The 23,583-nt window shown below is 45.3% G+C and overlaps 1 protein-coding gene across 1 annotated transcript in view; it reads left to right on the top strand.

Annotated features, from left to right (window-relative positions):
• kif18a (kinesin family member 18A) overlaps positions 1-23,583 on the top strand; it is a 70,436-nt gene that overhangs the window by 33,308 nt on the left and 13,545 nt on the right. The window contains exons 8-13 of the mRNA XM_078414857.1: positions 1,126-1,211; positions 9,231-9,393; positions 11,994-12,158; positions 14,428-14,549; positions 16,308-16,546; positions 17,782-17,865. Of these exons, the coding sequence (XP_078270983.1) occupies positions 1,126-1,211; positions 9,231-9,393; positions 11,994-12,158; positions 14,428-14,549; positions 16,308-16,546; positions 17,782-17,865 (859 nt within the window). The remainder of the gene's footprint in view (positions 1-1,125; positions 1,212-9,230; positions 9,394-11,993; positions 12,159-14,427; positions 14,550-16,307; positions 16,547-17,781; positions 17,866-23,583) is intronic.

The following is a 23,583-nucleotide window of genomic DNA, read 5'->3' as shown; positions in this document are numbered from 1 at the left end:
CTGGTTGGGCTGTAGAGCTTGTTTCTACACTTTATAACTCTGACTCTGTAATGCTGCTCAGTTTCCAACACGCATGATTGAAAGATTTTCCCCCAGATTGAAGAGTGCTAATAACCATTTTTAGGTTGTTTTGTTTCACTGCAAGTTTATTTGATCATTTCCCAACATGAGTCACCCTTGGTCCCCTTGACATGATTTGCGTATCGGATGCATATGTTTCCATGCAGAAGGTAGAACACAAAAAGCTGGAAAGCTTCTTCAGTCTGAAGAAGGATCTCGACCCAAAACGTCACCCATTCCTTCTCTCCAGAGATGCTGCCCGTCCAGCTTTTTGTGTCTTTCTTCGGTTTAAACCAGCATCTGCAGTTCCTTCCTACATGTTTCCATGCAGAGTTCCTTTTGGAGTATTGTTCCTGGACTGACCTTTTGTCAATCCCAGAGTGCTAGACGGAGACTTCCAAAGTAATTCTCATACTCTTTAGTGCACAACTGACTTTATTTGGTTCTACAAGCCATCTCAAGCCCAGTGTCATAGCAATTCTCCAGAAGCCTAAACCCTTTGCGCCAAAGGCTTAAAGAGATATGGGGCAAAGGTGGGTTGTTAGGACTCGCTTCGGTGAAGCATCTTGGTCAGCATGGGCAAGTTGGCTGAAGGGCCTGCTTTGGTGCTGTGTAGCTCTGACTCTATCTCCATCCCTCTCTTGCTCATTTACTCATTGCCAATGCTCACCCTTTACCAGTTTGGGTCCAATTCATCACTTTTTCTCCACACTCCATCCACTGACCACAGCATAAACTTATAATCCATAGCGCAAGGCAACATAAGGCCCTTCCCTCTCCCTAAACATCTCTCATTTCCAAAAGCTAGACACCAAACCATTCATTTACAAGCACCCCTCCCCTAGATTTGATCCAAGGCCTTTACTGCATCTGCAGGCCATTCTGCTCCTCTGAACCCAACCTGGGATACAACCAAGTGGACAGCAATCAAAGCATCATTGGTACCCTGCTGCAATGTGCATCTTATACACACTTGAAAACGCCTATATATTTTTCCTAAAGCAACAAAAGTTTGAATAATAGATTTTTTAAATGTTACTCCACTTTGATTTATCTATTTCACAGATTATGGAGCTCAAAGACAAATTGAAGGCTTATGACAGAGAGAATATTCTACTTGGTATAAATCCAAAAGAAAGTGAAATAAAAAGGTAAACTTGCAAGCTCATTTTTGTTTCAAAACCAAAGACGCAAAATGTTTAGTCATAGAGTGATACAGCGTAAAGACAGGCCCAGTTTGCCCACATCGGCCAGCTACACTAGTCCCAGCTGCCAGCATTTGGTTCATATCCCTCCAAACCTGTCCAAGAAGGGTCTCGACCCAAATCGTCACCTATTCCTCTCCAGAGATGCTGCCTGTTACTCCAGCATTTTGTGTTTATCTTCTGTCCATTCCATGTACCTGTCCAACTGTTTCTTAAATGTTGGGATAGTCCCAGCCTCAACTACCTCCCCTGGCAGCTTGTTCCATACACCCACTACCCTTTGTGTGGAAAAAGTTACCCCTCAGATTCCTATTAAATCTTTTCCCCTTCACCTTCAACCTATGTCCTCTGGTCCTCGATTCCTGATCTACCCGATCTATTCCTCTCATAATTTTATCAACCTCAATAAGATCACCCCTCATCCTCCTGCGCTCCAAGCAATAGAGACCCAGCCTACGCAACCTCTCCCAAGAGCTCAGACCCTCTAGTCATGGCAACATCCTCATAAATCTTCTTTGTACCCTTTCCAGCTTGACAACATCTTTTCTATAACACGGTGCCCAGAATTGAACACAATACTCTAAATGCGTCCTTGCCAACGTCGTATGCAACTGTAATTGCCACATGACCACCCAACTTCGATACTCAATGCTCTGATTAATGAAGGCCAATGTGCCAAACACCTTTTTGACCATTTCATCTTCAGAAACAAGTTATTTTGGAAGAAAAGTTTATTTTCTCTCTTAGGGTTGCACGTAACTGGTTATTTTAATGTAATTTCGTTTATTTTTCACATATATTCTGGAGGGATATTCTTACCAAGCAGGCTAAAGAGTTTATTTAGACCTTAAATACAATGTTAAACTAATTAATGGATATGTCTCTGTGTTAAACTAATTAATGGATATGTCTGTGTTAATAATTGATATATTTTACAAAGGATCTTTGTGTATGTATATATATCAGTGGAAATTTTGTAGCCATTTTTGCCATTAATCAAGAACAAGATGTGGCAAGAGGACAATTTCAGGGTCCAAGCCTTGTTGTATGCTCTTCCTGCCATTGGACAACAATGTGCACTCAATGATGCTCAGCAGATCAGGCAATGGTCGTGAGAAACTTGATGTTCCAGGTCAAATACTTTTCATCACCTCCATTGGTTATACAGTACAGCATTGGGTTGTTGAGGTCATGAACGGCTATAACTAAATATCAGTGCTCTTTTGATGAAGCTGGCAAGAGAACAGCAAAGCTACTGCCATAAACCTGGTGTAATGCAGTTAGCTTTTAGTTTGAGAACTTTCATTCTTTATTTTTATTTCAGTTTCCCCAGTTATTTTCCTTTCTTTTTAAGTAAAATACTTTTTTTTTCCTGATCTATACTAGGGACTATAATACAGTTGGGAACAAAATCTAAGAAGTGGGATCAGGCTTGGACCATCTGGTCGTTCAGAAGCCTGATAACAGGGGAATAAGCCATTCCTGAGTCTAGTTGGTCTACTCTTTAAAGTTTTTGTACCTTTTGGTGAATGGGAGAAGGGCGGAATGGCTATGGCGGGACAAGTCTTTGAGAGTGTTGGCTGCTTTTCTGAGGCAGTGTGAAGTGTAGATGGAGTCAATAGTAGGGTGTCTGACCCTTGCTGTCAAGTACATCCTTTCGTGGATAAGGAAACCAAAACTATTCATGGGTGGGGATTAGACCTGGGCTCAGTGAAACCTGCAGATATATCTTATTTTAATTGGGAATAGGCATGGAGAAGTGACTGTGAGCCACAGTGCTTTTTTTTTGGCCAAGTGCATTATTTTAGCTATTGGATACAATTAAAATTTAGACAGTGGAGATACTTTTCTGTGGTTATGCCCCACGTTTATTTGAATTTGTGATTCCAGAATTTTAATGTTGTGAAGGAAAATATTGTTTTTAAAATCTGATTGGAGGAATAGATCTGGGCACCACTGGCACAACTGAAACTTATCTCCATGTGGTTGTCTTTACAAAGATGGTTCTGGGCTGACTTCTGGAACGCTTCCAATCCATGCAGTGAAACTGGGTAGAGTGTCAGGTTTTTCTTGTGTAGAGTGTCAGGTGTTGAAGGAAAGGTGATATATCCCAAGTCGGGATGATGTTTGATTGGTGGAAGTTGTAGGTGCTGATTTTTCCTTGCACCTCTTGCGGTGATTGTCCAAGGTCTGGGAATTACTCCCAAAGTAGCCTTTGCTCGATGCCTCTCGTAGGCAGTACACATTACAGCCATGTGGTGTGCAGGTGGTGGAAGTCTGTACTGATGGTTGAAATATCAATAGAGTGATACAGTATGGAAACTTGCCATTTGGCCCAACTCACCCACACCAGCCAACAATGTCCCAGCTACACCAGTCCCACTTGCTTGCGCTTGGTCCATATCCCTCCAAACCTGTCCTATCCATGTACCTGTCTAACTGTTTCTTAAACGATGGGATAGTCCCAGCCTCAACCACCACCTCTGGCAGCTTGTTCCATATACACCCCCCCCCCCCCCCCCCTTGTGTGAAAAGGTTCCGCTTGGATTCCTATTAAATCTGTTCCCCTTCACATTGAACCTATGTCCTCTGGTCCTCGATTCCCCTACTCTGGGTAAAAGACTGTGCATCTACTCGATTATTCCTCATGATTTTGTATAGTTCTATAAGATCTCCCCTCGTCCTCCTGTGCTCCTTGGAATAGAGACCCAGCCTACTCAACCACTCCCTTTTTGCTCACATCCCCTAGTCCTGGCAGCATCCTTGTAAATCTTTTCTGAACCCTTTCAAGCTTGACAATATCTTTCCTACACCTTGGTGCCCAGAACTGAACACAGAGGAGACTGCTGGGCACTGGTTGGTGCTATTGCTGTTGCACCCATACATCAGCCTGAAGCTCAACAATAAATGACAGTCTTGCCAGTACCACCCACATCAAATGGTAGTCAAAGTGTTTTCTCACGATGGAAAAATCAAATATGAAAGGGCATAGCTTCACAATGAGAGGACAAAATGTAAAGAATATGCGCGGGCAAGTTTTTTACTGAGGGTGGTGAGTGCCTGGAAGGTGTTGCCAGGGGTGGTGATTGAAGCGGGCATATTAATGGCTTTAAACCTTTGGATAGGCAGATGGATTTTCAGGGAATAGAGGTATATGTGTGTGCAGGTAGATAAATGTTGATCTCGGCATCATGTTCAGCACAGACATTGCAGGCCGAAGGACCTGTTCTTGTTCTATCTCAGAACTGAATACAATAAAACAGTGATGCGTTTTAAGGATAGTGGTGAGGGGTTACGCAAGACGTTCTGTGATTTGTCTCAATGTAACTTTTCAAGTTGAGCTTGAAGTTGGATTGGTCTTGTTGTATACGACCTTGACACGCATCAATACCAGATACCCTGCAGAGAGACAAACGCAGTTTTTCAGTGGCTATCATGCTTCTCACCAAAAGCTAAATAACATCCACAAAGGTATTTTAAAATAGCAATAGTTTGTCACTGATGGGAAATCCAGAATTTTATAATTTATGTATGGCAAAACATTTCACGCATACTCTGATTTTGCTGTGCAAGTTTCAATAAACGTGCATAAGGCTAAATATAACGGGAGTAAAGAAATCCCCTTGTCCAATAAAAAGATTGCTATGATTTATTTTAAAATACCATAAATTATACACTTAGCTTTATACATAAAGTATGATAGGCTCTTGTATACATATGAAATATAATATTTTGTACAAGTGGAGAAAACTTGTGAACTGAAGAAAACCCATAGCTTTGACAGTAGCAGTAGAAAATCTGAAGTATTAATAGTGTTTCTCGGAAGTCTCTTGCATCAGTGGTTGGAACATACAGTGGTTCTGAGAGACGTATATGTCCCTGTGCATCAATATTTTAAGAATCTGACAACAACAACAAACCATGTACGTCAGAGTGAGATTAAGGAATATAATCACGTCTCAGACTTATTTTAAAATGTCGCAGAGTGCAGTTTTATGTGCTTAACATCGGTATAAGTTAAAATAAAACATTAATGTCTCGAGTTTTTCTGATAAGATTAAAGAGGTTTTTCACCATATTCCAGTTCAATTAATTGCAAACATATTAACATATTCATAGTTAAGCCTTATTCCATGAGGTTTTCAATCGAATTTGTTATAATCTATACAATCGAGAAGTATTCAGTATGCAAACCACAGGAATTCACCCACTCCACATTGCTTCAAAGATGTTAGCCAACTTTGTAGGTGTAATATCTGAATTCGATTTAATAATGCAATAAATCACTTGTGAGCCAAAAATATTCAGCTGTACGTGTTGCACGACTCCTCAAAAACACTTGAATAATTTCAAACAACTTGAAATATTTTGTAATTGATCATGAATATAATTAAAACCTGAAAAACAAATTATTGATACCAAGAAATGTGATTACGTAGATCCATGTATTTTGAGCTCCTCAATGTATTATTAATGAAAAGTAAAGCAAAAAGAAATTGGACTTTTCGCAAGTTGTGTGCAGAACATCATTTTCCCTCCAGGGCAGGAAGCGTCGTTTGAAAACACCTGGACATATAGAGTGATACAGTGTGGAAACAGGCCCAACGTGCCCACACCGATCAACATGTCCCAGATACACTAGTCCCACCTGCCCGCGTTTGGTCCATATCTCTCCAAACCTGTCCTATCCATGTACCTATCTAACTGCTTCATAAACATTGGGATAGTCCCAGCCTCAACTACCTCCTCGGGCAGCTTGTTCCATACACCTTGCAGCTTGTACCGTACTGTAGAAACTCAGCAAGACTTCATATGTTCACATTTTCAATCGTTTGAAACACCTTTATTTTCACAAACTGCATCTCAGGAATCAATACAGCAAGCCCCCAATGTACTCCAATTAATACCAATTTCTCATCATTTTAGTTTAGAGATATAGCATGGAAATTTTTTGTCAGAGCTACAGCATGGAAACAGGCCCTTCAGTCCACGCTGACCATCGATGATCCGTTCTCACTAGTTCTGTTATCCCACTTTCTTATCCACTCCCTACATGCGAGGTGCACCTTGGAGGCCAATTAACCTACAAACCCGCACATCGTCGGGATGGGGGTGGAAACCGGAGCACCCGGAGGAAACCCATGCGGTCACGGGCAGAACATGCAAACTCCACAAGTTCAGCACCCAAGGTCAGGATTGAACCCGGGTTTCTGGTGCTGTAAGACAGCAGCTCTACCAGCTGCACCACTGCTACTACTGTCATTTTTTTTTCTATTTCTTTTTTACGAGAGGTGATAGATTTAACATTTCCCATTTTTAGCACCTTGCCTACTCAATTAACCAGTCCACGTCTCTTTGCAGACTTATTCCGTCTCTCTCGCAACTCACTACCCCTGTCTAGACATATTATTGGCAAGCTTGGATATATTAGTTTGTCTTTTCATCTAAGTGAATGTAATTGTGAATTATTTAGATCCGAAGCCGGGTCATCTCGCTAGTAATCGTCTGCCAGCCTGAAGATTTTCCTTTTATTCTTTTCTGTCATTTAATCTACATATTTTAGGTCCTTCCTTGACAGTGCTTCTCTTTCCGTAGATGCTGCCTAACTTGCTGAGTATTTTCAGGAATTTGCTTTATTTCAGATTTCGGTCATTTTCAGAATTTTAATTTTCATACTAATATATTTATCTCCATCCCAATTCTCGTGGGCTTACTTTATGTAACTGCCTCTATTGTGGACCCGTATCGAATGCCTTATAAAAAATATACAACATCCTCTTGGTGTGTTTGCATTATAGAGTCATAGTGATACAGTGTGGAAACAGGCCCTTCGGCCCAACTTGCCCACACCAGCCAACATCTCCCAGCTACACTAGTCCCACCTGCCCACGTTTGGCCCATGTCCCTCTAAACCTGTCCTATCCATGTACCTGTCTAACTGTTTCTTAAACGATGGGATAGTCCCAGCATCAACTCTCATCTGGCAGCTTGTTCCATACACCCACCATCCTTTGTGTGAAAAGATTACCCCTCAGATTCCTATTAAATCTTTTCCCTTTCACCTTGAACCTATGTCCTCTGGTCCTCAATTCCTCTACTCTGGGCAAGAGACTCTGTGCATCTACCTGATCTATTCCTCTCATTCCCTTTCTTTGCTACAGGATTTTTGTATTACTTGATTCTTTCCTTCCGTTGCTTTTTGGCCCTTTTACCACTCAGCCAGTGTTTTCTGTAGCGCTTTATCTCCAATCTCTACACCAACTGTGCTTTTTGTTCTTCTGCACAAAGATCTTTCCTCACTACAGCTGTTATGTAATCATTAATGCTTTCTAAATGTCAGACACCCTAGATCATTTAATTGCCAACATTAATCACAAGGCCACCTCATCTTTACAATAATTCCTAAGATCTAATCCATTTGCTCCCAGCTGAACATCTAAACTATTTTGTAAATGCTCTGTGCATCAAAGTAAAATGTCTTTAATTTTAGCTATTTATGACTTTTCCTTGAATTCCCTTTATTTATTGATATACTATTATAGAGTTCACTCTGTTCCTTGTCTCACTCGGCTGGCCATAATTCACTGCTTGTAGACAGACGCACAGACCATGCGTCTATCGACCTTCCTCTCCGCCTGCAAATGAACTCCTGATCATGATCCAACCTCCATTTTAGATATTAGAGTCTTTATCTCGAGAAATATGGGGATAGTGCAGAAATGAAGCACAAAGGTAAAATGGCAGCCATGATATCTGGTCGCAGACTCCCTTTCCTTTCACACTTCCATGGCAGAGCATGTGAAGGAAAACATAACAGACCATAGGTGCAGGATTAGGCCATTCGGCCCTTCACGGCAGCACCGCCATTCACTGTGGGGCTGATCACCTACAATCAGTACCCCGTTCCTGCCTTCGCCCCATATCCCTTGACTCCGCTATCTTTAAGAGCTCTATATAACTCTTGAAAGCATCCAGAGAATTGGCCTCCACTGCCTTCTGAGGCAGAGAATTCCAAAGATTCACAACTCTCTGGGTGAAAACGTTTTTCATCATCTCCGTTCCAAATGGCCTACCCCTTGTTCTTAAACTGTGGCCCCTGCTTCTGGACTCCTCCAACATTGGGAACATGTTTCCTGCCTCTAGCGTGTGCAATCCCTTAATAACCTTATATCTATGTACTAAAACTCTCGTTTGTTTGTTCCTGAATGACAGCCAAAATGGTACACAATAGCGCAACAATTTTAGGACCACCTTACTCACCGTCGTCCCTTTGGTGCTAATGGAAGAAGTTTCATTGAAATTGTTGCTATATATTTTTTTAATTATTCACATTTTAAAGTTAAAATCTATCTCCTAGGGGGGTGGGAGGGGGGGAAGGAGGGAGGGGAGGGGGATAAGGAAGGTTGAGGGGGATGGAAGGGGGGGTGGAGGGAAGGGGAGAGAGAGGCGAGTGGGGGAGGTTTGGACCCAATGGGTCCACTTGGTCTAGTGTTTCAATAAGATCCCCTCTCATCCTTCTAAATTCCAGTGTATACAAGCCCAGTCGCTCCATTCTTTCAACCTATGACAGTCCCGCCATCCCGGGAATTAACCTTATGAACCTATGCTGCACTTCCACAATAGCAAGAATGTACTTCCTCAAATTAGGAGACCAAAACTGCACACAATACTCCGGGTGTGGTCTCACTAGGGCCCTGTACAACTGCAGAAGAACCTCTTTGTCCTATACTCAACTCCTCTTGTTATGAAGGCCAACATGCCATTAGCTTTCTTCACTGCCTGCTGTACCTGCATGGTACATGAACACCCTTGGTTACACGACTCCTGGGCAGGTAGAGTTGCAATTTCTAGTAACAGTTGGTCAAGAACAATTCTTTGTGCCTTGCTTCTGCATAGGTCAGGAGCATCTCAGCATGAATCTTTGTCATGCACTTAATGCATTTGCCAAACTCTTTGTTTTTCCAGATTTGAAGAAGTCCTTGAAGACATCTTCCTCAAAAGACAGAAAGTCAGGATTAGCTGCTTGGATCTAGAACTGAAAATGAAAGAGGTGGAACTGATGACATTTTATTACAAACAGTGTCAGCAACATGCTCGATTGTTTCCATGTGAGCCTGCTACTGAAAGGGTGAGATGATTTGTCAGTGAACATTTCATGGGTGACAAAATGAAGTACAATATGGGCAATTTATTAATCGGATCCATTTGCACACGTCAAAAGATGGTGTCACTTTCTCTTTTAATTCTCTCAAATCATTGCATAAGTAGATCCACCAAAAAAATACTTTATCTAGAAGTTAGTGAAATAATATAAAGGTTAAAATGTAATGAGTAATTTTGGATTTAATATGTCCCGTGTGTACAGTGTTTGTATCTTTTGCTCCAGAAAGCAACGCCTGCTAATTTTGACAAAATGTTACACAATTTGCCTCTGTAATCAAAAAACGGCACAAATTCATTACAGGTTACAAAATCTTAAATTAAACTTGGCCCTTATGGCTAAAGGGATCTGGGGGTATGAAGAGAAGGCAGGTACAGGTTACTGAGCTGGATGATCAGCCATAATCATATTGAATGGCGGTGCAGGCTCGAAGGGCCAAATGGCCTACTCCTGCACCTATTTTCTATGTTTCTAAACTTAAAATTTTGATGCGAAACACATAGTTTTACATATCGTACACATTTATAGTAAGGGCGGTACGGTGGCGCAGCAGTAGGGTTGCTGCCTTACAGCGCATGCAGCATAGGTGACCTGGGTTCGATCCCGACTGCGGATGCCGTCTGTACGGAGTTTGTACGTTCTCCCCGTGACCTGCGTGGGTTTTCACCAAGATCTTCGGTTTCCTGCCACACTCCAAAGACTTACAGGTTTGTAGGATAATTGGCTTGGTAAATGTTTTTAAAAATTGTCCCTCGTGTTAATGTATGGGGAACGCTGGTCGGCGCGGACTCAGTGGGTCGAAGGACCTGTTTCCGCGCTGTATCTCTAAACTAAAGTAAACTAAGATTTTGATGAGGACAAGGTTGCTTTGCCAAGTATGTAAAAGCAGTTTTATGCTTTGGCGTGACCCCTGTTTATTTTTGCACTGCAGGCATGATGTGTAAAATGTAAATGCTTTGCTGATTTTCATATGTTCTGTCGAGTTGACTGAGCCATTTCAAACTGCGTTGCCAACATTACATCATGGCAAATGAGGAAGTTATAGTAGGCAAGGGATTATGTCTCGAGATGATTAACATCTTGAAATTAACTCACCTGCTGATAGTGCTACTCTCTCATTTAATGCAGATCAATCTGGGACACCACTCATGGCTTGCTTTCAGGGTTGTAATAATAATAATAATAATAATAATAATATTCATTTATTGTCATTGCAACGAGTACAACGAAATTAAAAAAATAGCCAATCCTGACGGTGCGTACAAACATATATGCACAAAATGCAAAAACAAATAAATACATAAATACAATTAAATCGATGTTCAAAAAATTCTCTTTTTCTCACTTTCTTTCTCTCCCTCTCTCTCTTTTCACCAAACACAGTAGAAAAATCCCTTCTGCGCAAAGTTGAGATAATCTCAATGAAAGTTGATCCTGGAGGATTTAGGACCTGTTTCTCATTTTGTATTGCAACTCATGTCAGATTGCAAGATACCTGTAGTTCGTATGAACGACTCAAATATGTACATCACATGGAAGCATCTACGTTTGGGCAGCATGCAGAGAAAGTAACATGTTATCATCATTTATCTTGTACTCCACCGCCTCTCCTACATCTGTATTGTTAAAATACATCTTGTATTTTTAAACATTTGCCATTTCTAACAAATTGGTTGGAACCATTTCGCTCTCCGTAGATGATATCTACCTGAACATTTCCAGTTTTTTGTCTCTTTTTTCAGCTATTGTACATAAACTCCCACTTTTTGTTTTATCCAAAAAGTGCAACAGAACATGTTGCAAAAGCTGTTCTTGCTCTATGGTGTTGGCACCTGCTGCCAGTACAAACAACGGAAGGTTATCAGCAGACAAATCTTTTGTTATTGTCATTGTGGAACATGATCCTCACTGCACAGCATTTGCACGATATTGATCCCTTATGTGATATTTGTGTTGTTTCATACCCTTAAGTATATTTGTCTGCATTAGAGATCCTAAATTAATGCATTCATTCTGCTTTTTTTTTAAAAAAGCAACGTTTTCTTAGAAGCAAGGAACTGCAGATGCTGGTTTATACCTAAGTGCTGGAGTAACTCAGCGGGTCAGGCAGCATCTCTGGGGAATATGGATAGGTGATGTTTTGGGTCAGGACTTTGGGGGGAGGGGCTGGAAGAGAGGTGCGGGCATGACAAGGTCTGCCGAGTGATAGGTGGAGACGGAAGGAAGTGCAGGTGCTGGTTTACAAAAAAAAGCCACAGTGCTGGAGAAAGTTCACAGGTTTTTGGGGTAGAATTAGGCCATTCGGCCCATCGAGTCTACTCTGCCATTCAATCATGGCTGATCTCTGCCTCCTAATCCCATTTTCCTGCCTTCCCCCCATAACCCTTGACACCCATTCTAATACAAGTTCACAAGTTAGAGGAGTAGAATTAGGCAGAGAGTAACTCAATGGGTAAGGCAGCATCTCTGGAGAACATGAAAAGGTGATGTTTCAGGTTGGGGCCCTACTTCCCACTGATTTTGTTACATCCGCTTGATTAACGTGCATTAATTTGCTCACTGTTTAGGCACCCTGCAAGTATGAATGCAAGCTTGCTGCACTGAAATCCCAACACTACCACATTCTACAGAAAATTAAAACTATGGAGAAAATGCTTGAAGAAAACAGTAACTGGCTGCATCGTGTTGAAAATGAGATCTGCTTATTGGGCCAAGATGGAAAAACACCCCAGGTAGAAATGAAATATATAATCTTTGTCAGGTTTTATTTTCATCTTCAAAATTGGAGTGGCTGTTTTCAGATGGCAATATTGAAACCTTGTTAAAATCTATAATATTACCTGGGAGGATGAACTGGAGTTGAATTATCTCTTATTTACTCAGTTTATGATGTCAAAAGATTTGCTGATCTGTGAGGATGGGATCAAAAGTTGATGTACAAGATATTGTTGTTTGGTTCCAAAATTTTACTTTGTGTGTCCCTCTCAGGCCAGATGTACTTCTCCATCTTGGAATAGATGACAAAGATAGGTGGTGCAGTGGGAAGTATCATTGGACAATTAGCTGGCAATATTGCATTCTGAGTTATGTGTTTGGCATCATCTGCGGAACGTCAACAAGTGTGCATTGGCTTTCTTAGCTCAGGAGAGCAAACTGTGACATGGCAAATTGGCTGTGTGGTGATGCAGCTGAAGATCTGCTGGCTCGTGGCACCAGAGACCCGAGTTCGATCCTGACCTCGGGTGCTGTCTGTGTGGAGTTTGCACATTCTCCCTGTGACCATGTAGGTTCCCTCGGGGTACTCCCACATCCCAGAGACGTACAGGTTTGTAGGTTAATTGGCCCTCTGTAAATTGCCCCTAATGTGTTGGGCGTGAGTGAGAAAGTGGGATAACATAGACCTAGTATATTATATCTAGTCGGCTTGGGCTTTGTGGGCCAAAAGGCCTGTTTCCATGTTTTATCTCTAAACTAAACTCGACTAAAGACTTCAATATGAAATGTAAAATATTTAACCAAATTTCTAATGCCCACTGTCCTACCACTCCCTCCTCTCCATGGTTCACCAGCTATGATTTTTTAGAGATACAGTATGGAAACAGTCCCTTCAGCTCACCAAGTCCACGTCGACCATCGATCACCCATTAACACTCATTCTGGGCTATCCCACTTTCTCATTCACTCCCTGCATAATGGGGGAAACTTTTTTTTATAGAGGCCAATTAACCTACAAACCCACACGTCTTGGGGATGTGGGAGACGCCGGAGGAAACCCACACGATCACAGGTAGAGCGTGCAAACTCTACACGGTCAGAACCCAGGTCTCTGGCACTGTGAGGCAGCAGCTCAACCAAATGCGTCACTGTGTTGGAAGTTCCTCCCTTTCCCTAAACGCCATTATGGTTAGGCTTATGACAGACAAATATCATTCAAAATATGCAAATGTGAGTTGGTTACACCTGTTGAGCGAACAATAAGGGCATAAAATATTTATCCACATAACATTCGGGCATTAAGAAAATTGGTGTGGAGTTTCCAGGTGCTGAAATCTAACTCGGTTTTCTGCAATTGGGTGTTTGATGTCGAGACATTATGTTATAGTTGTACAAGGTGTTGGTTAGGCCACATTTGATGTACTGTCTGTGTTCAGTTTTGGTCACCTTGCTGGAGGAAGGAAACATTAAGCTGGAAAAAGTGCAGAGAAGATTTACGAGGATGTTGCCAAGTATCAAGAGCCTGAGCTATTGAGAAAGGTTGGGCAGGCTAGGACTTTATTCCTTGGAGCGCAGGAGGATGAGGGGCGATCTTATAGAGGTGTGTAAGATCATGAGGGGGACAGATGGGGTGAACGCAGTCATTTTCCCTGGGTAGAGGGAACAAAAACCAGAGGGTATAGATTTAATCTGAGGGCGGCGAGATTTAATAGGATCCTGAGGTTTGTCGAACCACTCTACCATGGGGCGGCATAGAGGCACAGCATTAGTTACTGCCTTGCCACGTCAGAGACCCAGGCTGGATCCTGACTATGGGTGCTGTCTGTACAAAGTTTATACGTTCTCCCTGTGACCGCGTGGGTTTTCTACGGGTGCTCCAGTTTCCTCCCACACTCTAAAGACGTACAGGCTTCTACATTAATTGGCTTCAGTAAAAATTGTAAATTGCCACTAGTGTAGAATGGTGCTGGTGTATGGGGAATCGTTGGTTGGTGCAGACTTGGTGGGCCGATGGGGCTGGTTCCGTGTTTCATCTCTAAACTACACAAAATACTTGGTCGTTAAACTCGGACTGTTTAGCTTTAATGAGGAGGATCCATTAGCACTTGTTCTGGGCAGTATTTGTGCCCTTTTACCGTTACTATATCCACAATGAAACATTTTATGTTCACCCAAAGTGTTTTACATGCTGGTCACTCCCTGGATTTCCAGCTGTGTATTTTGATTGATATGAGGTGTACCCTGCAGATAGCACATTTGTTCTGAGAAAAATATTTTTGTTCACAGGTCCTTAAGCAAGAATTGCAGCGCTGTCATTTAAAGATGGAAGTAATGGACTTGAAACAACAAATTCAGCAAATGGCTCGGTTGTTTTGTCTCCTAAAACCAGTGAACAGAAGGACAGAAAAGTAAATCCCTCGATCGCATTTATCATCATGGCATCTTGTATTAAATTTACAGCTTAATAATTAATTTAAATTACAAACCTGCGCAAGACCAACCCACATTTGTGGGTCGGTGTTACCATTCACAATTTCATGCCTTTAACTCACCGGGCTCCCCAGTTGGGTCAGAGCTGACTTTAGGGATCATCGAGATCATAACTCGTGGATGATAGAAATATTAAAAATGATGGGAAGAATACATAGGGTAGATAGTCAGAACCTTGTTCCCCCAGGGTGGAAACATCTGACACTTGAGGGCACAGCTATAAGGTGAGCGGGGGAAAGTTTAATGGAGAAACAAAGAACTGCACTTGCAAGTTTATACCAAAGATAGACACAAAGTGCTGGAGTAACTCAGCGGGTCAGGCAGCATCCCTGGTGAAAAAGGATGGGTGACGTTTTGGGTCAGGCCCCTTCTTCAGAATGAAAGTGTGTGTGGTGGGAGGGGGGTGAGGTGGGGTGGGAGGTGAAGAGCTGGGGGCGCCAGGCAGCATCTCTGGAGAAAAAGGATGGGGGACATTTTGAGATAGAGATGTGCAGGGCCGGTTTTGTTTTACACAGTGGGGGCCTGGGACACACTGCCCGGGGTGGTGGTGGTGGAGGCAGCTACGAAGTGCCGTTTAAGATGCCTTTGGATGAGCACATAGAGTGCAGGGGATAATGGGTTATGAGTCACGTTTAGGCAGATGAGAGAGATCAGTTTATCTTGGCATCATGATTGGCACAAACATTGTGGGCTGAAGGGCCCATTCCTGTGCTGTACTGTTCTATGCTCTAACCAGTAGAAGGTCTATTCTGTACAAATGCAGACTATCAGATGCATGAGCAGGAAGTATGGATGACTGGCTACTCCTTGGATGTTGTGGGCAAGTTAATTGTACCTTCCACATTTTCAACAGGATTATGAACTATTTAAGTGCAGTGTGTTCTTTTGAAAGGAAAGACATCGTTTTAGGTGGTGCAACATGTAATTTAAGGGAAACCACCATATCAGTACTTCAAGATGATGATTTGCTATTAAGTGCAGTAAAAGGTTTTCAGCCTGTTTGGATGCAAAGATCATCTCAGTAGTAATTTAAACCCTATTATCGTAATAAATCAACAGTCAATCAACCAAATGAAAAATCTCCTTTTATCCTTTTAATTCGCTGTTATAAAAACAGGAGTTTTGACAAATGTTGTGATTTTAAAGAGTGGCAGATCTATTCATAGAACAGTACAGCACAGGGACAGGCCCTTCGGCCCGCAACGTCTGTGCTGAACATGACCAAGACCAACTCTTATCTGCCAGCACGTGATCCATATCCCTCCATTCCCTGCACATTGAAGTACCTATCTAAAAGTCTCTAAATGCCAGTATCTACCTCCACCACCATTCTTCGGCAGTGCGTTCTAGGTTCTCTGTGTAGTTTTTTAACCTATCCCACACATCACTTTTGATCTTTGCTCCTCTCACCTTAAAGTAATGCCCTCTGGTATTTGACATTTCCATCCTTGTGGAGAAAAGTTCTGACTGTTCACCCTATCTGTCATGATTTTATACTTCTATTGGAACCTAGACTACAAAAACTGAATGGATTCTCCAAAACAAAAATTCAAAATGCTGTAAACGAAACCTTGCACTGTTTTAGATATGTTGTATCTTGACTTTGGTTTGGTTTATTGTCACGTGTACCGAGGTACACCTCTGTAGTATTTATTTGTTTTTCTCTCATTTCGCAGGCTTATGAATATTTTACTTCCTGCATTCCACCAGCAATATCAGACATTGAAAAAAGCTGGACTTGTTTCAGCAACTGCCGAGGATACATTTGCAGAGGTGGAGCAGTTAGTAAAAGATGAGAATGGGAAAGTCTGGGAAGATCAGATTACAGAAATGCCTGAACAGATATCTGATCGACTAAATATTGCCTCAATCATGAACTTTTCGCAACTTGCCTATTGCCAGGCTACACCTTGCAGTACGTAAACATTACTTCATCAGTTTAACAAATGGATTTTTGGTTTAAAAAGTGTATCACAGTTTAAGGGGAAGTAGCTTCCAATGGCTGGAGGTCAGGAACGAAATGATAGGTTTAAGGTTTAAAAGAAAAACACAGTGATGGAGTAACTCAGCGAGTCAGGCAGCATCTCTGAAGAACAAGAGCAGGTGACTTTTCAGGTTGGGACCCTTTTTCATACCGATTGTAGGGGAGGGGTGAAAGAAAGCTGGAAGAAAGGAAGGACAGTACAAAGCGTGGCAGATAATAAGTGAACACAAGCAAGGGGTTGGGTTGAGAGGCAGATGGTTGGACAAAGGCCAGAGATGAAAAAAGCATGAAGGTGCGAGACAAAGGGACGGATGATTGTGAAATGTGAAGCCAGAGGATGGAATGTAGGGCAAGGGAGTCCAGGTGAGGGAGGAGGGAGGAAGGTGGTGGGGAGAAAGGAGGTTGTGGGATAGAAAGGGAAGGAGGCGGCGGTGGGGTGGGGGAGGTTAGATTTTACCTAAAATTGGAGAATTCAATGTTCATAACATTAGGTTGGAAGCTGCACAGCAGATTCTCTGACTGTTTTAAGGTGTTTGTCAAAAAAATCAAAAAGTGAGGCGAAAGGAATTATTTTGTGCAGTGAGTAGTTATAATCTGGAAAGGAATGCCTGAAATGTGAAGAAAGCGGGTGGAATAGTAACGTTAAAGGAAATTAATAGTATACATATTCATGGAAAAACATACTTTTTTTTTTTTAATGCTCAGCACATCTTGGTACAATCTCTGGCCAAATATTACAGAAACCAGCATCCAAAACGTAATTTAAATATTTTCCTGCTCTAAAATTTTTGTTGGGTTGAATGATGATTGAATGCACAACAGTGCAAGTGTTAATTCTTTCTGCCAGTTATGAAGAATGTGATCGAACTGCCATTTGATAAATCTGTACAATTCTCACCATTTCATTAGATCGGGCATAATAATTGCAAAAGACTTTCAAGATGGGAACGGTTGTACGGATAGGAAAAGTTTAGAGGAATATGGGGCAAACACGGGCAGCTGGGACTAGTGTAGGTGGGACATCATGGTTAGCAGGGGGGAGTTGGGCCGAAGGGCCTGCTTCCACGCTGTATGACTCTTTGTCCCTGTTTTAGTCACTGTTATGGTTCGAAGTGAACATTTACACCAGGTTGAAATCATTAGCTCAGTGTTATTTTTGTATTTAGATTCAACAAAAACCAGCAGTGCACAAAAGAAAACTACAGAAGTCAAGAAGGACACATCCCCTGATCAACTAAAACCATCAATAGGTAGGTGGAATATTATTTTTGTCAATACATTTTAGCTTAGTTTAGAGATACAGCGCAGAAACAGGCCCTTCGGCCCACCGAATCCAAACCGCACATTAACACAATCCCGCACACACTGGGGTCAATTTACACTTATACCAAGCCAATTAATCTACAAACCTGTACATCTTTGGCGTGTGGGAGGAAATAATAATAGATTAATAATAATATAAAAATATATATTCCTTTATTCGTCCCACACCGGGGAAATTTACAGTGTTACAGCAGCAAAGTGGATAGCAAGAGATCATTCATCTCTCTCTCTATATATATATATATATATATTATATTACTAAAACTCAGATCTTATATATATTTATATTTGCATGTATATATATCTCTCTGAAATTTTGAAATTTGGTTGTGGACATGTGCACCTGCAGCCAAAACGGTAAACCATAGCACCACCTTAATCACCACTCTCCTGGCGACTGTTTAAAACAGGTTTTATTTAAATTGGTCTTATATTTTTTAAGTTAGAGAGATTTTTAAGTTTAAAATTTTCATTTCTAAACAAAATTTTCAAAGTGCTCTGCGTATGATGTCACCATAGGGCACGCACGACCTCTCTCCTCACTCGACCAAACAAGATGGACGCCGTTAGCAGAGCAGTCCGCCCGCAATCAGGGGCTCCCTCTCCACTCTCCCCTCGCTTCTCTCCACTCGCTACTCTCCCCTCTCCATTCTCCCCTCTCAATTCTCCCCTCACCACTCTCCCCTCTCTACTCTCCCCTCTCCACTCTCCCCTCTCCACTCTCCCCTCTCCACTCTCCCCTCTCCACTCTCCCCTCTCCACTCTCCACTCTCCCATACCCTCCACCACCGGCCTCGAGTAGTCCCAACTCGACCAGGCCACAGCCAATGTGCTGCCCGCCTCGAGTAGTCCCAGCTTCCGCCGGCCCTGCCGCCACCGCCCGCCTCGAGTAGTCCCAGCTCGGCCAGGCCACAGCCGACGCGCTGCCGGCTTCGAGTAGTCCGGCGCTTCCTCCTCTTCCCTACACGCTCGGTAAGTGCCTTTCGCCGCCAACGGCTCCACGGAGGGGAGTGGGCATAAAGACAAGGATAAATTGTCATCAGTTTACTATGTCTTCCTTAACTGTTACTGTTGACTCGTCTACTGGGAGCAGTGCTGGTTGTGCAGTCTCACAGCAGCGAGAAGGAAGGACCTCCTATATCTCTCCTTCACGCACTTGGGGTGAAGGAGTCTGTCACTGAAGGAGCTACTCAGTGCCGTGACAGTGTCCTGCATGGGGTGGGAGTCGTTGTCCAGCAGCGATGTTAACTTTGCCATCATCCTCCCCTCTCCCACGGAAGATCTCGGAGAAAACCCCCACGCAGTTCACAAGGAGAACGCACAAACTCCCAGAGAACACCTGTGGTCGGGATTGAATCTGGGTCTCTGGCACTGTTGGTGCTATAGGGCAGCAACTCTAATGCTTTAATATTAATATTTAATATTACTGATTTCTTTGACTTTTTTAATAATTTACCTACATATTCAAAATATCAAATCTGTAGGTTAAAAATGCAATTTTGGTGTGCTGCATGCAGCTCAGTACATTATGAAATCAATAGAATAAAAATTGAAATGAGTTTGGGCAGGAATGTTGAAGTGTGTAGTGAGTCCAAAACGAGCGTTATTGTTCAAAGGTCTTTATTCGTAGGTAACCGTTACAAACTGCAACTGCTTACTTTGGACACACACTACTTAACTAGCTAATACAATCTAATCTCATCTCTCCAGCTGGTCGCCAGACACAACTATACCTCGCGCTCCCGCATCTCGTGACTCGTTAGCCCAACCGAGGGTTCGAGACCCCCCCGCTAATCCGTATGTCCCTACATGACCCCCCCCAGAACCCTCGAAACCGTACCTCACGGGTGCCCGGACCTCCCTCCCGGAACGCGTACGGAGAGGGGAAACCGATACCGCCAATGTGACGGGAGGCGGGGAGGTCGCCGGCGATGGAGAGGCCCCGGAAGCGGAGGGCGTAGGCGACGGAGAGCGCTTGATCGGGAACAGGGTCCCGGGCCCCACCATAGGCGGCGGGGGGCTGAGGGGTGGCAAACAAGGCGCCGCTGGCAGCACCAGGGGGGCGGCCATAGGCCGGCCCCTGCGCGGCGGCTGGGCCACCGACACAGGGAGGTCCTGGTCCAAATGGGCCGGCTTGAGCCGGGATACGGAAACGAGTTCCTGGCGATTACCCACCTGTAAGGTAAAAGTGACAGCCCCTCTCTTCAGTACCTGAAACGGGCCCTGATAAACCGGCTGAAGAGGGGGGCGGTGGGAATCTTTCCGCAGGAACACGAAATCACAGTCCCGCAAGTCTGACGGGACGTGGACCTCCGTGCCAGGAGGTCGGGACTGGAGCCAGAGAACCTACCCGTGCCCGGAGGGAACCCAACACCGACGTAACGGGTGGTGGCAAAGCGGGGGCGGAAGGGAGGATGTCACCTGGTACCCGCAGGGGCAAACCGTAGACGAGCTCGGCCGAGGATGTGCCTAGCTCGGCCTTTGGGGCCGTACGAATGCCGAGGAGGACCCAAGGCAGCTGGTCAGCCCAATCGTGGCCGGTCAGTCGGGCACAGAGGGACGCCTTAACCTGCCGATGGAAGCGCTCAACCATCCCGTTGGATTGGGGATGGTAGGCGGTGGTCTGCTGTAAGCGAGACCCATACAACTGTGCCAGCGCGGCCCAGAGGGAGGAGGTGAACTGGGCTCCCCGATCTGTTGTGATGATAGCCGGTACGCCGAAACGGGCCACCTAATGCAACGCCAGGGCCCGTGCACAGGAGGCCGCCGAGGTATCCGACAATAGGAGCGCCTCCGGCCAACGTGTAAACCGATCCACCACCGTCAGCAGATGAGTATAACCCCTGGAATAGGGCAATGGACCCACCAAATCCACGTGGATGTGGAAAAAACGGACTGGGGGAACCTCGAAACTCTGGTATGGGGCTGGACATGGCGATGAACTTTGGAGGTTTGGCACGGAATACAGGCCCGTGCCCAGGCCGCCACCTGCTTCCGCAGGCCATGCCAGACAAACCGGGCGGCCACCATGGCCGAAGTCGCCCTGATGGACGGATGTGCCAGGCCGTGAATGGCCTCAAAAACCTTATGCCGCAGGGCGGCAGGCACCACCGGGCGTGAAAGGGAAACGTCACACCACAACTTGGTACCTGTGGGGCCATACGCCACCTGCTCCAAACGCAGTCCCGAGGCTTTGGAGGCGTACACCTCGGCCGTTTTTTCCAGGCGCTGAGCCTCCGCTAGCTCCTGGAAATCCACCTGTCCGCCTACCACGGCAACGGAGGGAATGGCCGGCCAGCCGGGACAGGGCACCAGCAACAGTATTAAGCCTACCCACAATATGACGGACATCGGTGGTAAACTCCGAAATTAGGGTGAGATGCCGCTGCTGGCGAGCTGACCACGGATCAGAAACCTTAGCAAAAGCGAATGTCAGAGGTTTGTGATCCATGTAGGCCACGAAAGAACGGCCTTCCAAAAAATAGCAGAACTGGCGGACTGCTAAATAGAGGGCCAGGAACTCCCTATCAAACGCACTATATTTGAGCTCGGCTCGTGAGAACTGCCGGCTGAAAAACGGCAGGGGCTGCCATTGACCTTCGACCTGCTGCTCCAAAACCCCACCCACCGCCACGTCTGAGGCGTCCACCGTCAGCGCCGTGGGGGCGGAGGAGCGCGGGTGCACCAGCATGGTGGCGTTGGCGAGGGCCTGTTTGACCGCGACAAAAGCCGTCTGCAGATGCGGACCATACCAACTCTGCGGGGTTACCCGCGAGGCATAGAAAAAGGGGGAGCATGACCCGAGCTGCTGCAGGCACGAACCGGTGATAAAAGTTCACCATGCCTATGAATTCCTGCAATCCCTTGATGGTAGTAGGACGTGGAAAAGAGCGGACCGCCTCCACAATAGCTGGCAAAGGGGTGGCTCCGGCCGATGTAACCCGGTGACCCAAAAAATCTACCACCGACAGGCCGAATTGGCATTTGTCCGGGTGCAGAATCAGGCCGTGGTCCTGCAGCCTCTGGAATATAGTGCGGAGGTGGACTAAGTGCTCCTGGACCGAACGGCTGGCAATCAAAATGTCATCGAGATAAATAAACACGAACGGCAAACCTCGACCCACACGGTCCATGAGACGCTGAAATGCCTGAGCTGCGTTTTTAAGGCCGGAAGGCATGCGCAACCACTCAAACAATCCGAACGGAGTAATGGTAGCCGTCTTTGGGATGTCCGGCGGATGGACCGGGATCTGATGATACCCCCGCACCAGATCGATCTTTGAAAAAATTGTAACCCCCTCCAGGCTAGCTGAGAAGTCCTGTATGTGCGGAATCGGGTAGCGGTCCGGCCGTGTTGCCGCGTTAAGTCGTCGGAAATCCCCACATGGTCTCCACCCCCCAGATGCTTTGGAAACCATGTGCAAGGGTGAGGCCCACGGACTACTTGAAGGCCGCACAATTTCCAGCATCTCCAAGCTCAAGAACTCCTCTCGAGCCATGACCAGCTTTTCGGGTGGGAGGCGCCGTGCCCGGGCAAAAACCGGCGGGCCCTCGGTCGGAATGAAATGCACCACCCCATGCTTCTCGGAAGGTGCATCGAATCGCTGAACGAGGAGCTGCGGGAACTCCACTAGGACCGCATCGAACTGACCGGGGGCCGTGATGGCCTGGATCGCTGAACTGGGTGGGGCGGCGCTTGGAGGGGCCGCAGGCCCCGTACTTCGGGGCCGTACGTCGGCCGAGGGCTGCAGGCCGCTACCGTGGACGTCTACGACCAACGAAAACGCCCATAGGAAGTCTGCACCCAAAATGGCCTGGCCCGCATCTGCCACGATGAAATTCCAACGGTAGGTCCTAGACCCAAAGGACAGGGACATAGTCCTCTTACCGTAAGTGCGGATGGCGCTACCATTCACTGCAATAAGGGGCGGCCCCTTCCCCCCCGCTTGAACTTCACAGCCGTAGGGAGGCACAATACTCACAACCGCTCCTGTATCCACCAGAAACGGCCAATCGAAACTGCCTCTACGTTCGATCGGCCCAGGCATTTCCCGGAAACGTACACGGGGCTCTGCAACTTCGGGCGTCACTGCCCCACCGCCGATGGAAGAAACACCAGCCGCTTTTATTCTGCCGTGCTGGTTGTGCCCGCGACCAATAAACATGTTCTGCAGCCCCCTCTTGCCTGGCAGACTGCGAAATAGCGGCCGAGCCGTCGCTCTCCCGGCCGCTCCCCCGACTGCCGCTGGGCCTCGAGACACGATTGACCGAGTTGTCCCGGGTGGGCCGCTCCCTGACGAGCACGTCGGCTTTCTCGACGAACATTTCCGGGTCGTCAAACGAGACGTCGGCCAACACCAGCCTGACGTCCTGGGGTAGCTTCTCTCGAAATGCCGCCTCGAACATCATGCACGGCTGATGGTCGCCCACCAAGGTCAGCATTTCCGTCATCAACTCGGACGGCAGCCGCTGCCCCAGCGCTGGTAGATGGAGCAGCCTCAGAGCCCGCTGGTTCTGGCTCCAGCCGAATTTCTTCAGTAGGAGCCTCTTGAGCCCCACGTACTGCTCCGTTTGGGGTGGACTGGTCAGATATTGACTGACCCTCGCCTCCGCCTGCAGACAGCTCACGAGGTGGTGGAACTTCT

The sequence above is a fragment of the Rhinoraja longicauda genome, chromosome 18 (assembly GCF_053455715.1).
Source record: "Rhinoraja longicauda isolate Sanriku21f chromosome 18, sRhiLon1.1, whole genome shotgun sequence".
Classification (NCBI taxonomy): domain Eukaryota; kingdom Metazoa; phylum Chordata; class Chondrichthyes; order Rajiformes; family Arhynchobatidae; genus Rhinoraja; species Rhinoraja longicauda.
Note: the sequence above shows the minus strand (reverse complement) of the source record. Positions and strands in the feature narration are given on the sequence as shown.